At 48.4% G+C, this 14,358-nt stretch overlaps 1 protein-coding gene across 3 annotated transcripts; it reads left to right on the top strand.

The window, feature by feature from the left end:
• The first annotated feature begins 46 nt into the window (after positions 1 to 46).
• Positions 47 to 14,309, top strand: HSD17B14 (hydroxysteroid 17-beta dehydrogenase 14). Of its 3 annotated transcripts, none has more exons than XM_019658291.1 (9): positions 47 to 136; positions 763 to 801; positions 888 to 970; positions 1,607 to 1,673; positions 4,399 to 4,490; positions 11,860 to 11,964; positions 12,224 to 12,291; positions 12,393 to 12,489; positions 12,576 to 14,309. In XM_019658291.1, coding segments are annotated over exons 1-9 (726 nt in total). In that variant the 5' UTR covers positions 47 to 135; the 3' UTR covers positions 12,750 to 14,309. The 3 variants fall into 3 exon arrangements, with proteins under 3 accessions (XP_019513836.1, XP_019513835.1, XP_019513837.1); XM_019658290.1 differs by having other exon boundaries at positions 74 to 262; XM_019658292.1 differs by lacking the exon at positions 11,860 to 11,964 and having other exon boundaries at positions 74 to 262.
• The last annotated feature ends 49 nt before the right edge of the window (positions 14,310 to 14,358 follow it).

Genomic DNA, 14,358 nt, shown 5'->3' with positions numbered 1-14,358 from the left:
AGGGGGCTGGGGCCAAACTTCCAAGCCTCTGGACTTCCTGGCAGCACCTCCCAGGGCCGGGCTTCCAGGATCCAGTTCCTATTTAAGGTTTGAGCCCACGGTCTCACCCGACTTTGGAGGTGGAAAGAGGCCTAGAGTGAGTGACAGAGGGCGAGACAGGCTGACTTACACGGGATGGCCACGAGATCGCGGTATGCGGGGAAGGTGGTCATTGTGACCGGGGGCGGGCGCGGCATCGGAGCCGGGATCGTGAGAGCCTTCGGTGAGGAGTCTTGGCTGGTTGGAATATTGGATTCTGGGAGAGGAGGGACCCCGGGGGTCTGATGAGTGTGGGAAGAAGGAGTTTAGATCCTTATTTTATAAAATCCAACTTGCAATGCTAACGAAGGCGTAGGAGTGATATCCTGGAGCCTGAGCTTTTGGCAGGCCTCACATGCCCTTACCCTTTTTCTCTGGGTCTCAGTGATTATAGTTACAAAACGGGTGGTTTGGGGAATATGTCTCTGGCAGGTTTAGAGTTCACTCCGGAACCCAGAGATGCCGGGGGGGGGGTGTCTCAGGAACACAAGCAGGTACCTGGAGTAGCCAAGGAGAATATGTGTCAAGGCCTCTGACCTTTGTTCTAGGCGGGATCATCATGAGACTAGGATCACGAGGAGAGCCCAGGGGGTAAATAGGTCCCATTCTAAATAGCCACAAGAGGGCAGCAGAGGCCTTCAGCAAGGTCTGTGCTGAGGTAACCAGTTCTCTTCCAATTCTCAGTGGAAAGCGGGGCCCAAGTGGTTATCTGTGACAAAGATGGTGAGTGAAGGTCCCTCAATCATCATCCCCAGCCCCTCCTCCCTCAGACCCGGGAGTCCAGGTCCCCAGCCTTTCTCTCCCTGCAGAGTTAGGGGGCCAGGCTCTGGAGCAGGAGCTTCCTGGAACTGTGTTTCTTCTCTGTGATGTGACTCAGGAGGAAGATGTGAGGGTGAGCAGATTTTCTGTCCCCACTCCCCATTTCCAATATTTCCTCTTTCTCTCTCTCTCTTTCTCTCACTTTGTTGTCTTCTAGACTTTTGCATAATGTTATCCCTCTACCTTTCTCTCTTCTGGCTAAATTTTTTGGGTCCCCAAGTTTTCAGCTGTGTCATTTCCCCTCTGCAAGGCTTTCCCTGATTCTGCTGGCCAGGTCAAGTGTCTGGGTATGTTCTCTGATCTACTACTTCAAGATTCTTATCACACCTGTCACATGGATTGGAACAAATGAGTCCCTCACAGTGAGTGGGTTTTTTTCTGAAAAAGTTTTTCGCCTCCTGTTTCAGGGTTTCTGTCCCTTCCCTTTAGTCAGTATCTGTCTGATATCTGCCCCCCAGGATCTCTGTCTCCCAACTCCAGGTCTCTGGAGTAATGACTATAACCAGCCCTCTGGGCTGTGGCTCCCCTGGCTTCCTGTCTCTTCTTCTGCGATGCCTCGTGATTTTTGGGAGAGTCCCCCACTTCCTCTAGCTCCTGTCGCCTCAGCTATGACTCCGGCTTTCCCCCCTTCACACTTTGCTTTTGGGAGCCCTGGCTTCACAAGGCAGGATGACAACACTCCTGACTCATAAAACACCTTTCTTCTCAGACTCTCATTTCTGAAACTGTCCGCCGTTTTGGCAGCCTGGATTGTGTGGTCAACAATGCTGGCTACCGTGAGTTGTGAAGCCACTGGTGTCAACCCACCTCCTGGCTTCCCACACCTTCCTCCCAAACCTCGGTTTCCCCTTTCTCTCCCCGATTCCCCCACCTTCCTCTCTGTCCACTTGGACAGGACAGGACAGCTGTAGAATCCCCCATGCCTGGGCTTCCATCCTGGCTCTGTCCCATCCCAGCTGTGTGCCCTTACCTCTCCATGCCTCAGTTTCTATATTTCTAAAATGGGAATAATGATGATGATGATGATCCTCATTATAGGGTTGTGAATATTGAGTAGGTAAACTATTCAGCCTCATAATTACAAGAACGATCTTCATCTATCTATGAAGCGAGGCCGATAGTTCTTCTCTTTGTGAAGATGTACTCACAGCACGTGGTTTATATGGCTTAACCTGGTGACTTCAAAGGGAAATTGCCATCAGCTTAATGGCTATCCTTTATAAGAATTCCTCATGTTGGTAAACCAAGACTCAGAGAGGTAAATTGATTGCACTAAGGTCACACAGCAAGCCTGAAGTAGAGAGAAGCCTCCCTTGTTAGCTGGGCAACTTTGAGCAAGTGGCTCACCCTCTCTGGGCTGCATTTTCCTTCTTATATTGTTGTAAGGATTAAACATATGGTGGATACTAGTGCATTTTTTCTCTGTGTCCTTTGCATGTTCAACAGATATTTATTGAATACCAACTATGTCTCAAGCTCTGTCCCAGGGACTGGGGATTGATTGATTGATTGATTGATTGATTTTAGCTGAACCATCCTGCCACCTGTTGGCAGCTCAGCGCAGCTCAGGGAACCGGCGACCCTGTTGCTCAGAGCACGCACGCACCCTTGAGCGAGCTCTTAACTAACTGAGCCCCTTGGCCAGCCCACCAGGGACTGGGGATTTAGCGGTGAACAAAATAGACAAAAATTCCAATCCTCATGGGATTCACATTCTAGAGTAAGGAAATAGACAAGAAAAGACAGTTACAGTTAATCCTCATTGTTCGTAGATTCCGCATTTGCGAATTCCTACTCTCAAAAAAAATTTTTGTAACCCTAGAATTAGTACTGGTTGCGCTTTTCCGGTGTTTGCGAGCATGCGCAGAGCGGCAAAACTTTGAGCTGCCTGTAGTGCTCGGTCCTAGCTGTGGTCGTACAAGGTGATTCTCAGCTCTCAAGCTGAGAGATAACCAGAGGACAGAGACAGGAGGGGGCGGTACAGGGCAAGGAACTCTGGTTCTGGGGCCAGCTGGATGAGTTTGAATCGCAAAGCTTGGCACCTGTTAGTGGGGCAAGTCACTTAGCACTCTGAAATAGAGCCTAGAGCATGAGTTGTGTTTAGCATGTAAGATTAGAATCTGTGTTAACTATTCATGTATCTATATACAATATATATGCATATGTACATATTTTATATTGTACATATACATAGGTACTGTTCTGGTCTGTTTGGGCTGTTATAACAGAAATGCCATAGACTGGGCTGCTTAAAATAACAAACATTTATCTCTCAAGGTTCTGGAGGCTAGGAACTACAAGGTCAAGGTGCTGGCAGATCCGGTGTCTGCTGAGGGCATGCTTCTTGCTGTGTCCTTACATGGTGGAAGGGGCAAGGGAACTTTCTGGGGTCTCTTTTCTAAGGGCACTTATGCTAAATCACCTTCCCTCACCCCCTAATATCACCTTGGATGTTAGGATCTCAACAGAGGAAGTTTGGTGGGGGTGGACACAAACAGTCACTCCATAATAGCTATATATTATTATATATTATTCTATGTACACACTTCCCCTAGGAGTAATGGGTCACTAATCACTAATTCAATGTTCACGGCCACTTTACAGACCATAACTGCTCAAATAATGAGAATTGACTGTATATGCTAGCATGTCCAGTAGTAATGAAGGCTTTTTCCCCGTTCTTACTCTTTCCAGGGTCTTTTCTTCTGAATGTTCATTTTTCTTCCCCTCTAACCTCCCCCCGCCAACAATTCCTTCTATTTATGGTTGACCCCTGAACAATGTGGAGGTTAGGGGTGTAGACCCCATGCAGTGGAAAATCTGCATATAACTTTTGACCCCCCCAAAAACTTTACTATAGTCCCTTGGTGTCTGGGGGGAATTGGTTTCAGGACCAAAATTCTCAGGTACTCAAGTCACTTACATAAAATGGTGTAGAACAGGGCATACAGTCAGGCCTCTGCATTCACAGATTCCCAACGGTAGATCAAAATTACTATTATTTGAGATCCATGATTGGTTGAATCCTCAGATACAAAACCCGGGTATATGGAGGGTCTACTATATACTTATTGAAAAAAAAACTGTGTATAAGTAGACCCATGCAGCTCAAACCTTTGTTGTTCAAGGGTCAACTGTATTTAACAAACATATTATGGTACTGTCAGGCACAAATATTTACTTGTGAAATTTCAAAGCTCAAGAAGAAAGTGTTATCCTCATTCTACAGATGAGGAAACTGAGGCACAGAGAGGCAAAGTGAGTTGCCCATGGTCATGCAGCCAGGAAGTGGCAGGGCTGAGATTCGAACTCAGGCCTTCTGACCCCCGAGACTTTTTTATTAACTGCTGTGCAACCTCCCTTCCTTTTTAGGACCCCTGACCCTCTTGTCTGCCAGCCCCAACCTTGGGTCCCCCACTCCCCTACACTATCCCTATCTCCCTTTCTCATTCTGTCTATGTTGCTCCCTCATTCTCTCCTCTCTCCCACCCCCACCCTTAGATCCTCCTCCGCAGTGGCCCGAGGAGACCTCTACCCAGGGCTTCCGGCAGCTACTGGAGCTGAACCTGCTGGGGACATACACCTTGACCAAGGTGAAGGCTGGGGCCCCAGCTACCAGGCCCAGGTGGCCTCCTGACAATGGGATTGTCAGACCCACTTTATCTGAGAACAAAATGTTTTCTATGTCTTGGTTTGATCTTATCCCTAAAGGACTCTGTTATTTTGTAGAAAATAAATGGGTACAAATTGCTATGTCTAGCACAAGCTACCTGGGTGGTTATATAGCCCAAGTTTCTTAGAAACCTTCCAGAACCTTCCAGAGTGGTGTGGTGGTGGTAGTGGGGGATTTTAAGAACATGGGGGAGGGGTTGAGACAGGAAGTCAGTAATAGGCAGTTACAGCTTTGCCACCCAATGAGTAGCTATTAGGAGCAGAAAGCGTCTCCTCCCTCTATCTCTGTGTTCTTCCTTTGAATCTTCCCATAATGCCCCCTGCATATCACCTTTGTTCAAATCCAAAAGATCTTTCCAGGTCATCTTTGCTTATGTGACACTTACACATACATATTCATGCTCTATGATAACAGCATGTTTATTTTCATCATAGCACTTTTTAATTCATTCATTTAACAAATATTTATTTAGCACCAGCAATATGCTAAGTGCTGGGCATCCAGCAGGGGACAAAACAGACACCCCTGCCCTTGAGGAGCTGACGTTCTAGTGGGGGAGACAGACAGTAAGCAAGTAAACACAGAATATACTGTCAGGGAGTGATAAATGCTATGCAAAAAAGCAAAGGAAAGAAAGGGGCTAAAGAGTGATAGGTAAGTGCAAATGATATTTCATAAAAGTTTTTATTATGGTATTTTACAAGCATACACAAAATCAGGGAGAATCACATACTGAACCAGACTTGCTCATCACCCAGTGCCAACAGTTGTCAACAATCTGCCATTCTTGCTTCTTGGAAATCCCTCTCTCTCTTTTTTTTTTTTTTTTACTGAAGTATTTTAAAGCAAATCCCAGACATCATAGTTCACCTGTAAATAATTCAGCATGATCTTTACCAGATGAGGTTTTTTTGTTGTTTGTCTTTTAAATTAGTATATGTGTGTTCTTTTAGACAGAGGAAGGCTTCTCTGAGAGGTGACGTTTGAGTCAGATCCCAAGGAGGTGTGTGGGGAACTGGAGTCCAGCAGAGGAACAGTCAGTGCAAAGGCCCTGGGGTGGGACAGTTTGGAGTGGAGGAGGAATAGAGAGAAGGGCAGTTGTGACTGAAGCAGGGTGAGCTACGGGGAGAGGGTGGAAGGTGGGCAGAAAGCAGGCGATGGGACCCAGATCGAATGGGGCCTTGTAAACCACGGAGAGGACTTTGCTTTGACATGGAGTGAGCAGGGAACCATGAAGGGTTCTGAGCAGAGTATTATAAGTAGGAACCAGAGCCCTTTGGTGGCCATGTGGGGAACAGATTGGTGAGTGGATGTGGATTGTTCTGGAGGGAGGTGATATTGGATTTAACCAGGCTGGTGCCTGTGGATTTGGTGAGAAATGGTCTGATTCTGGATCCATTTTGAAGGTAGAATTGTCAGGATTTTCTTATAGACTAGATGGTGGGGTGGACTTCAGAAAGAAAGCGTTTGTTTGTTTTATTAGGTTTGTTTCTCCCACCTTACCTCCAGCAAGTGCAGGATGGGGACTCCTGGGGAGCAGCAGGTGGGGTGGGAGACATGTTGAGTGGCATTCATGGGTCTGGGGTGAGGGTGGAAGCCTGGAGACACCATTTTGGAGCTCACTGGCTTGAGGCTGGAGTTGCTCAGAAAAGCGAGTGTAGTCAGAGAGGGCAGAGGCCCAAGGAGTGGGTCAAGGGTCACCGGTGTGGAGAAAGCTCAGGTGCTATCTTTGAGGTTTCATCTGATATCCAGGTGGAATGTCCCCAGTTGGGTAATCCCACTCTTAACCAGTGACCCCTGGCTCCTGTCTCCAATTTCTGTTCATCTTCTATGATTAACACATACATCAGAGCCCATAAAAGGTTTATGTATATATATGTGTGTGTGCGCGCGCGCGCGTGTGTTTGTGTGTGTGTGTGTGTGTGTGTGTGTGTGTGTGTGTGTATCATTAGTTGCCAACATTTAAAAGGAGAGTGACTTCACATAAACAACTGGATTTCTGGTTTCTCTTGAAAAGTGGGTAAACGGGACCCATTGGGCAGGGTGACAGTCTGCTAACGTGGCCTGGCTTTCAGTGTACCCGAGTCCTTACCTCCTCCTGTTGGCTACCTGACTCTGTTACCTGTGAGTGGCCGGTACAGAAACCTCACATGGGAGTAAAGGGTCTAGATCTGGGGCCCACCTGCCACCTCCTACCTGCACTTGGGGCAAGTTACTCAGTCTCTCTTTGCCTCTGTTTTCTTATCTGTAAAACTGGGCTAATCATGGTATCTAGTTCACAGGGTTGTTCTAAGAACTGAATGAGATACAACTAAATACCCGCCAAGCCTTTAGAACATATCTGGCACAGAGTTTACTGTCTGTGAGCTATTATTGTTTATTGTGAACCTTGTCCCATTCTGTTTCTTGTGGCTAATCCACCTCACTCATTTCAAGGTCTCTGAGATATATGTTAGGTAAATGAAGCCTGAGAGAAGTAGAAGGGAAAAGGTGAGATTTGAGCTGGACTTGGAGTGGGAGGGAAGGAAGTGGAGAAATAGAGCGCAGAGTGTTTCATTCACTCACTAAGAAAAGAATGTGCAAAGGCCCTGGGGCAGAACACCTGGGCGTATTTTTTTTTTTTTAGCTGTGCCATCCTGCCACATGTTGGCAGCTCAGCTTGGGCCGGGCATCGAACTGCTGTTGCTCAGAGCTCAAACTCTTGGGTCCAGGTAACTTCCGAGGTTGAATATCTTATAAATTATTTGTAATTTTGGTGTGATCCTGGGAGGCAGTTGGCACAGCGTCTATCTATTCCACCATCTTCCTGGAAGTCCCCCCAGAGCTCAAACTCTTGAGCGAGCTCTTAAACAACTGAGCCACTTGGCCGGCCCCACACCTGGATGTATTTTAAGAATAAGAGAACTCCCATCACCCCTCAGTAATTTGGGGTGTATTTTCTAAAAACAAGAACATCCTCTTACACAGTCACAATAAGATTCACATTGACACCAGGGTCTTAACTAACCCGGAGACCTTCTTATTCAGATTATTAGAATTCTTAACATCATCACAGTACCATGGTCACACCTGCTAGCTGGGGATCCGCCAGAAGCTGATCTAGATGAGGATGGAGTGCAGCATAGGATGTGTGGGAGACGATCCCAGGAAGTGCTACCCTTGGGGTTGGGGGCAGTTGTGGATTTGCAAGGCAGCTGATGGAAGGTGTCACTGAGCAAGTTACCACTAGGGCAAGTGGGGCGCCATCTCCTAGGGAACCCTGGGAGTCAGAGGGAAATGTGCATCTCACAGGTAGCCCTCACCCAAGCAGTGAGGGAGAGCCATACATTGTTTTAATTTAAAAATGCATTAAAATTTTTAATTCTTTTTTTTAGAAATTTTATTGGAGAACAGTGTGTTTTTCCAGGACTCATCAGCTCCAAGTCAAGTCATTGTCTTCAATCTAGTTGTGGAGGAGGCAGCTCAGTGGCCCATGTGGGGATTGAACCTGGCAACCTTGGTGTTATGAGCCTGCGCTCTAACCACCTGAGCTAACCGGTTGCCCCAAATTAAGACTTTTTAAAAAACGTAACCAAACTGCCATTAGGTCTCTTAAGAAAATTAACAGTAATTTCTTAATACCATTGAATACTCAAGGACTATTTAAATTTACTCTGTTGTTCCCAAATGTCTTACTACAGTTGGTTTGTTCACACCAGGTGCCAGCTAAGGTCCGCCCATTGCATTTGGTTTTCCAGAGGGCAAAGATTTTAGTCTCTTGTTCATGCCTCTGTTCCAGCACCTAAAACTGTGCCTGTTGTAGGGAAATCTGTCGACATGAGTAAGTTGCTGTCATTATTACCCTCATCATCACCATCATTATAACTATTATCACCACTATCGCTGCTATCACTAGGATCATTTTCTTCACCATCATCTTTGCCATCACCACCCACTGCCATTACATCATTGCCACCATCATCACCATCACTGTCATCTTCACCATCATCTTCACCGTCATCATCGCCATCACCACATCATAACCACCATCATAATCACCATCACCATCATCACCACCACCAACATCTCTTGGAAGCTCTTGAAACGTCAACTTTGGAGCCCCAGCCCAGACCTCCTGAATCAGAATTTCTGTGTGTTTGGCCTCCCTGGTGGTTTCTGACATAAGCCAAAGTTTGTGATTTCCTAGGCAAGAGCAAACAATGGAGGAATTAGGGATATTTATATGGTCAAGGAAATAAGAAGTTGTGGGCAGTAAGGGTCCACAGAAGGTGTTTGAGCACAGAAGTGTCAATTGTAAACTCTCAGAGCTGGATTGTTCTTAGAGACCTATCCATTCATTCATCTATTTATTCATCAAAGACTGGGCAACTGGGGCGACACCACGTGGTCTTTGCCCTTGTGGAGTTCATAGTCATGGGGCAGCCAGGCGTTACTAAATAAATGCAGACAAGAGTTTGTGGAGGTGAGTGTTTTGTGCTAGGAGGGAGACAGGTATGGTTCTGAGAGATGTGTGACAGGGTGGCTTGTTTTGGGGAATCAGGGAAGGCTTCATGGAGGCAGTGAGAGACGGAGCAACATTAACTAGGGGAGGGTGGGAAAGTGGCTCTCCAGATCCAGAGTCCAAACGGAGGGAGCGGGGAAGGAGAGTCAGACCAATAAGAGTGTCCAGGGGCCTTGATATGGCTGTACAGAGGTGCGAGTGTTCCTGGCAAAGGGAAAAGCCTGTGCAAAGGCCTTGCAGTGAGAGAGCGTTTGGTGCTATTGGGGGGCTGAATGGAGAAAGGGGGTGGTGCAGGAAGGAATCGTGGGGGCAGATCACATGGGGCCTTGAGGGCCAAGCCAGGTGTCTGGTCTTTATCTCAAGAGCAATAGGGAGCCATGGAAGGTATTTGAGCAAGGAAGTGATGAATCACAGGAGGAATTGAGGGAAAGGGAGATTCTGGAAGATTCCCAGGTCTTCTAGTCTGTGGCTTGAAAAGCTGGGGTGGGAGTGGGCCCCACCTCTGAGGCTGAAACCAGGAAGAGAGGCAGGTTTTAGGTAGAGACAATGGGGTGAGTTCTGCACGTGAGACATCGAGATGGAGAGGGTGGCAGGTCAGGAGCTCCAGGAGGGGGATCTGAAGGAGATTTAGGAGCTGCTGATGGGAAATCAACAAAGTAGGGGCTCCCCAGGTAGAGCTTAGAGACAGAGAAGGACTCTGGAACCCCAACATTTAGGCAAAATGGAGTCAGGCCACAGGGAGGCTGCAGGACATCCAGGAGAGCTAGGCTGTCCGGATTGGGTGTTGGAAGGGAAGGAGGAGAGAGTCAGGCCAATAAGAGTTCAGCAGGTCCTTGATATAGCTAGTAGCTGACCTTGAGGGTGGGGGAGGGAGGACGCTAGCCAAGGAATGTGTGGGAGTGTTGGGAAGGGGCCACAGGGAGTGGGACAAATATTTATTAAGTGGCAGCTGTGATCCCAGTGCTGAGATAAGGATGGCAAATGAACCAGTCTCAGCCCTCATGGATCTCACGTTTGCAGGGTGGTGGGAAGGGAGTTAGGTAGCTGGACAGGAAGTAATAAGGATTAATGAGATAAATATGGCTGGGGTGGGGGCTGGGGAAGCCCCAGGGCTGAGGCAGGGAGGGTTTCAAGGCTGATGAGTGTGAGGGGGAGAAGGAGAGGATGAATGGAAGGGAGGGGTCCCTGAAAAGCCAGCTGGAAGATTAGAATTTCACCTCACCATTAATGCCCACATAGTCATGTCACTTATGCTCATATACCTTCAAGTTCTTAATGCCTAGAATTGTCAGAAATTCTAATGTGGTTATGGGTTTTGGTCTCAGACTGCCTGGGCTACAAATACTGTTTCTGTCAGGTGTCACATGACCCTCTGTTTGTGTCAGTCACCCTTCCGTTCCTCAGTCTCCTCACCTGTAAAAAGGGGCAGTTGACTGTACTTCCTTCCAGGGTTATGAGGATTAAATGAGCTAATCTGTGTAAATTGCAGAGAACAGGACCAGGTATGTAATAGATCCTCAAACAATCCATTCATTCATTCAAAAGATATTTATTGAACACCTACTAATATATACCAATACCTTAGTACTGTGGATGAAACAAATAAGAACGTCAATCGTCCCTTGTAGATTTTTGCATTCTGATGGGAGAGACAGAGAATAAGCAAATAAGCATGTAAAGTCTATATGGCATGTCAGAAAGGGAGTGTGTGCCACAGAGAAAAGAAATCAGGAAATGGGTTGGGAACCCAGGGGGAGGCAGGTTGCAGTTTTAAATAGGATGGTCAGGAAAGACTATCTGAGAAGGTGACATTTGAACAGGGTTTGAAGTTGCTGAGGGAGTAGGTTTACCTAGGACTGTCCCAGCCCTAAAACTGTAGGCTGAATGTCCCATGTCCCCAGAAACCCTTCAGTCCTGGACAAACTAGAATGGTTGGTCACTGTAGGAGCAAGTCATATGGCTATCTCAGGAAAAGCATTTCAGACAGAGGGAACAGCAAGTACAAAGGCCCTGAGGTTGGAACACAGGGTGTATTTAAAGATACAGCACTGAGAATAGGGTGAGAACTGTTCTGTTTGTGGAGGAGGTTTGAAAGAACAGGCTTTGCCTGGCTAGCTCCCAAGAACAGGCTTTGCCTGGCTAGCTCCGTTGCCTAAGGCAAGCAAGGGAAAAGACAGAATTTTCCTTTCTTCAAGGTCATGTGTAGTGAAACAACTAGGAGATAGACAGGGAGGGAGTGAGAAGGAGAGGGAGAGAGAGTTAGTTTAGGGACCTCCAGGTAACTAGGGAGTTTTAGGGGAGGAGTTGGCAGAATATGGGGTGCATTTCACGAAGGCCTCCCACATCACTTTCTGACCACAGAGGTCTCCCTAAAACTCAGAGAAAGCATCTTCCCCTCCATGGACAAAAGAGCTTCCTCCCATTTTTTGCAAAAAATGCAGCCATGTTGCATTTTTCTATCTTGGTAGGGACAGGAGTTTGAGTAACATACAAAGACCCAGAGAGAGAGGGGGTAGGGACAGAGAAAAAGGAGTGGGAGAGAGAAAGAGACAGTAGAAGAGACACAGGCAAAAATCCCTTTCAGTCTGAGTCTCCTTAAGCACTGAGACCCAGAGACCCTGGGGCAACTCATAGAAGGTGCACCCTACGGCTCTGGATGCTGACTCTACAAGGCAGCAACTAGTGAACATACGGGTGATGGCTGTTGTCCCAGACATCAGGATGTGTTTCAGCAGGTTGGGGGAGATCCAGGGGCTTGGGCAGCTTATTCTGCCTCCTATCTCCCCAGCTCGCCCTCCCCCACCTGCGGAAGAGCCACGGGAATGTCATCAACATCTCCAGCCTGGTCGGGGGGATTGGCCAGTCCCAGGCAGTTCCTTATGTGGCCACTAAGGTACTCCCACCACTTTCTTCCCAGCCTACCTGGCCCCCCAGGGGCCTCATCCCTGAGGTATAACAACATGTGACATGCTGTTGTGTGCCAAGTGTCTCCCAAGAAATAGAGCCTGATGCAACCCAAAGCGAGCCTGAAAGGAGGGCATGACTTCCCCATTATGATGCCCCTGTTTGACCCCCGAGGTTGGGAGGAGAGGATACAGGAGGAGCCTCATCTTCCCTGGACTGAACTTTCTCCCTGGCCTCATCTACTGTAGGGGGCGGTAACAGCCATGACCAAAGCCTTGGCCCTGGATGAGAGTCAATATGGCGTCCGCGTCAACTGGTGAGCAGCACTAAATGGGCTAAGAGCCTCCTGGGGGAACTGGGAAGACTGGGAGGAAATGTTGGCTGTAAACTTCCTTGATCCTCTCTCCCTTATTCCAGCATCTCCCCAGGAAACATCTGGACCCCACTGTGGGAGGAGCTGGCAGCCTCAACACCTGACCCCAAGGCCACAGTCCGAGAGGGCACAATGGCTCAAGTAGGAGTGGGAGCCAGATCCAGGTGGTGGGTGTGGCAGTCAGGTGGGGACTCCTCTTGACCTCCTTCATCCCTGTCTCTTCCCAGCCCCTGGGCCGCATGGGCCAGCCAGCTGAGGTGGGGGCTGCAGCGGTGTTCCTGGCCTCCGAAGCAAGCTTCTGCACAGGCATCGAGTTGCTAGTGACCGGGGGTGCAGAGCTGGGGTATGGGTGCAAGGCCAGGTGGAGTGTCCCCCTGGAGGCCCCTGTCACCCCTTTCTGATTTTCCACATTTCCACCTGGGCTTCCCTGACTAGGACTCTCCCACCTCAAACTCAGTCTCCCAAATTCCAGCTTCTGCCCTCTGCCTTTCAGGTGTAGCTCCCCACTCTAGACATTAAGCCCACTAACCAATGTGCCAAACCGCCTCACAGGGTCCCAAAAAAGCAATTTACAACTAGAAGGAGAAGGGCATCATTACATTTATTTTCCGTCCTTTATGAGCCCTGTCACACCAGGAACCCTTCCCACCCACCCGTGCCCCACGCATGGCCTCGACCCGAGGCACTACAACTCCCAGCAGGCCCTGCAGCAGGAGCCTCTCCCCAGGGGCTCCTGGGAAAAGAGTTGCAGGTTGGCTTCTCCAGTGCCCTAGTTAAAAGGTCCGCAGGGGAGAGCAAATTAAGCTCTAATTAGGAGATAATGAGGAGGTGAAGCAAAAGGGCCTCTTTTTATTCTTGGCCTTTAGGGGAAAAGAGTTTTGACCTCACTGCCTGCGGAGTAGGAGGGTGGCCTGCGCCAAAATTCTGAGGGAAGAGGAAACTGGGGATTGAGACTCCTGAGACAGAGGGAAGAGCTGGGGTCCGGAATCCTGGGGGAGGAGGACTGGGGTGGAGAGTTGGAAAGTGGGAGCTGTGGACTCCCTGACTGGGGAGGCTAACCCAGAATTCCCCCTCGTGGGGCGCTGGGCCCAGTCCCGGGTGTGTTCCTCAGGTGATGCTGCGGATTGGCCGCGGCTGGGGGTGTGAGGCAATCGCTGATTGGCCAAGGAAGTTTTGCGGGTGCCGCACCCCTGCAAGCCTCAGTGAAGTGGTAGGGGAGGAGGGAAGAAAAACGGAGACATCCTGCGGGTGGAATTTTGGAATTTAACTACCTGGGGGCCTGGGATTGTTCGGCTGGAGGACAGAATCTGGGGACAAAATGTCCCAGGGTAGAATTAGAGGCACAGTGGCTTAAGGACTGGAGTTTGAAGATACAGCAGGAACAATAGTTTGGTGTCACACTAACCTGGATGCAGGAGTTGCGGGAACTCTGACCACGGAAGGTTTGGGCGGCACAGTGACTGAGGAACAATTGGCTAACTCTGCCTCTGGGGGTCCAGAAGTTAGGGAGACACTCAAGAAGGGGCATAACCAGGAAATCCTGTTCTAGGAGCTGTTCTTAGAGGCTTTTTGATGAATTGGGGGATTGAAAAGTTTCGGGCCCCAATAATGAAAGGGACTGGAAGGAGACATGGTGAACCGTGTGTTTTTATTTTTTAAAAAGTTACAAAGACAACACAGATATTCTCATTGGAAAGAAAAACTATTCAAACAGGGTTTGACGGCAACCCCTTCATCCCTACCTGCTATCCTATTCAGAGGCCTTTTCTCAAAGTCCTGTCCCTTTTCATTTACATGCTATGCACCCACCGACATGTATAGTGTGCTTTTTCCTTTTCATCAAGGAATCGAGATCTGCAGAGGTTGCTGTTCCTTGCCTTTCAATCTCTCTTACCCCGGGCTGCTTTTCCTCACTACAGCTTCGTAGCAGAACCTATTAAAATGCATTTTTGAAAAACAAATGCATGCACGCTCTTGAACAGCATGAGTGTGGCTGGGAAAACCCTGGGT

This window comes from Hipposideros armiger, unplaced genomic scaffold (genome assembly GCF_001890085.2).
Source record: "Hipposideros armiger isolate ML-2016 unplaced genomic scaffold, ASM189008v1 scaffold_283, whole genome shotgun sequence".
In the NCBI taxonomy this organism is placed as follows: Eukaryota; Metazoa; Chordata; class Mammalia; order Chiroptera; family Hipposideridae; genus Hipposideros; species Hipposideros armiger.
The sequence above is the reverse complement of the archived record's forward strand: the minus strand, read 5'-3'. Positions and strand labels throughout refer to the sequence as shown.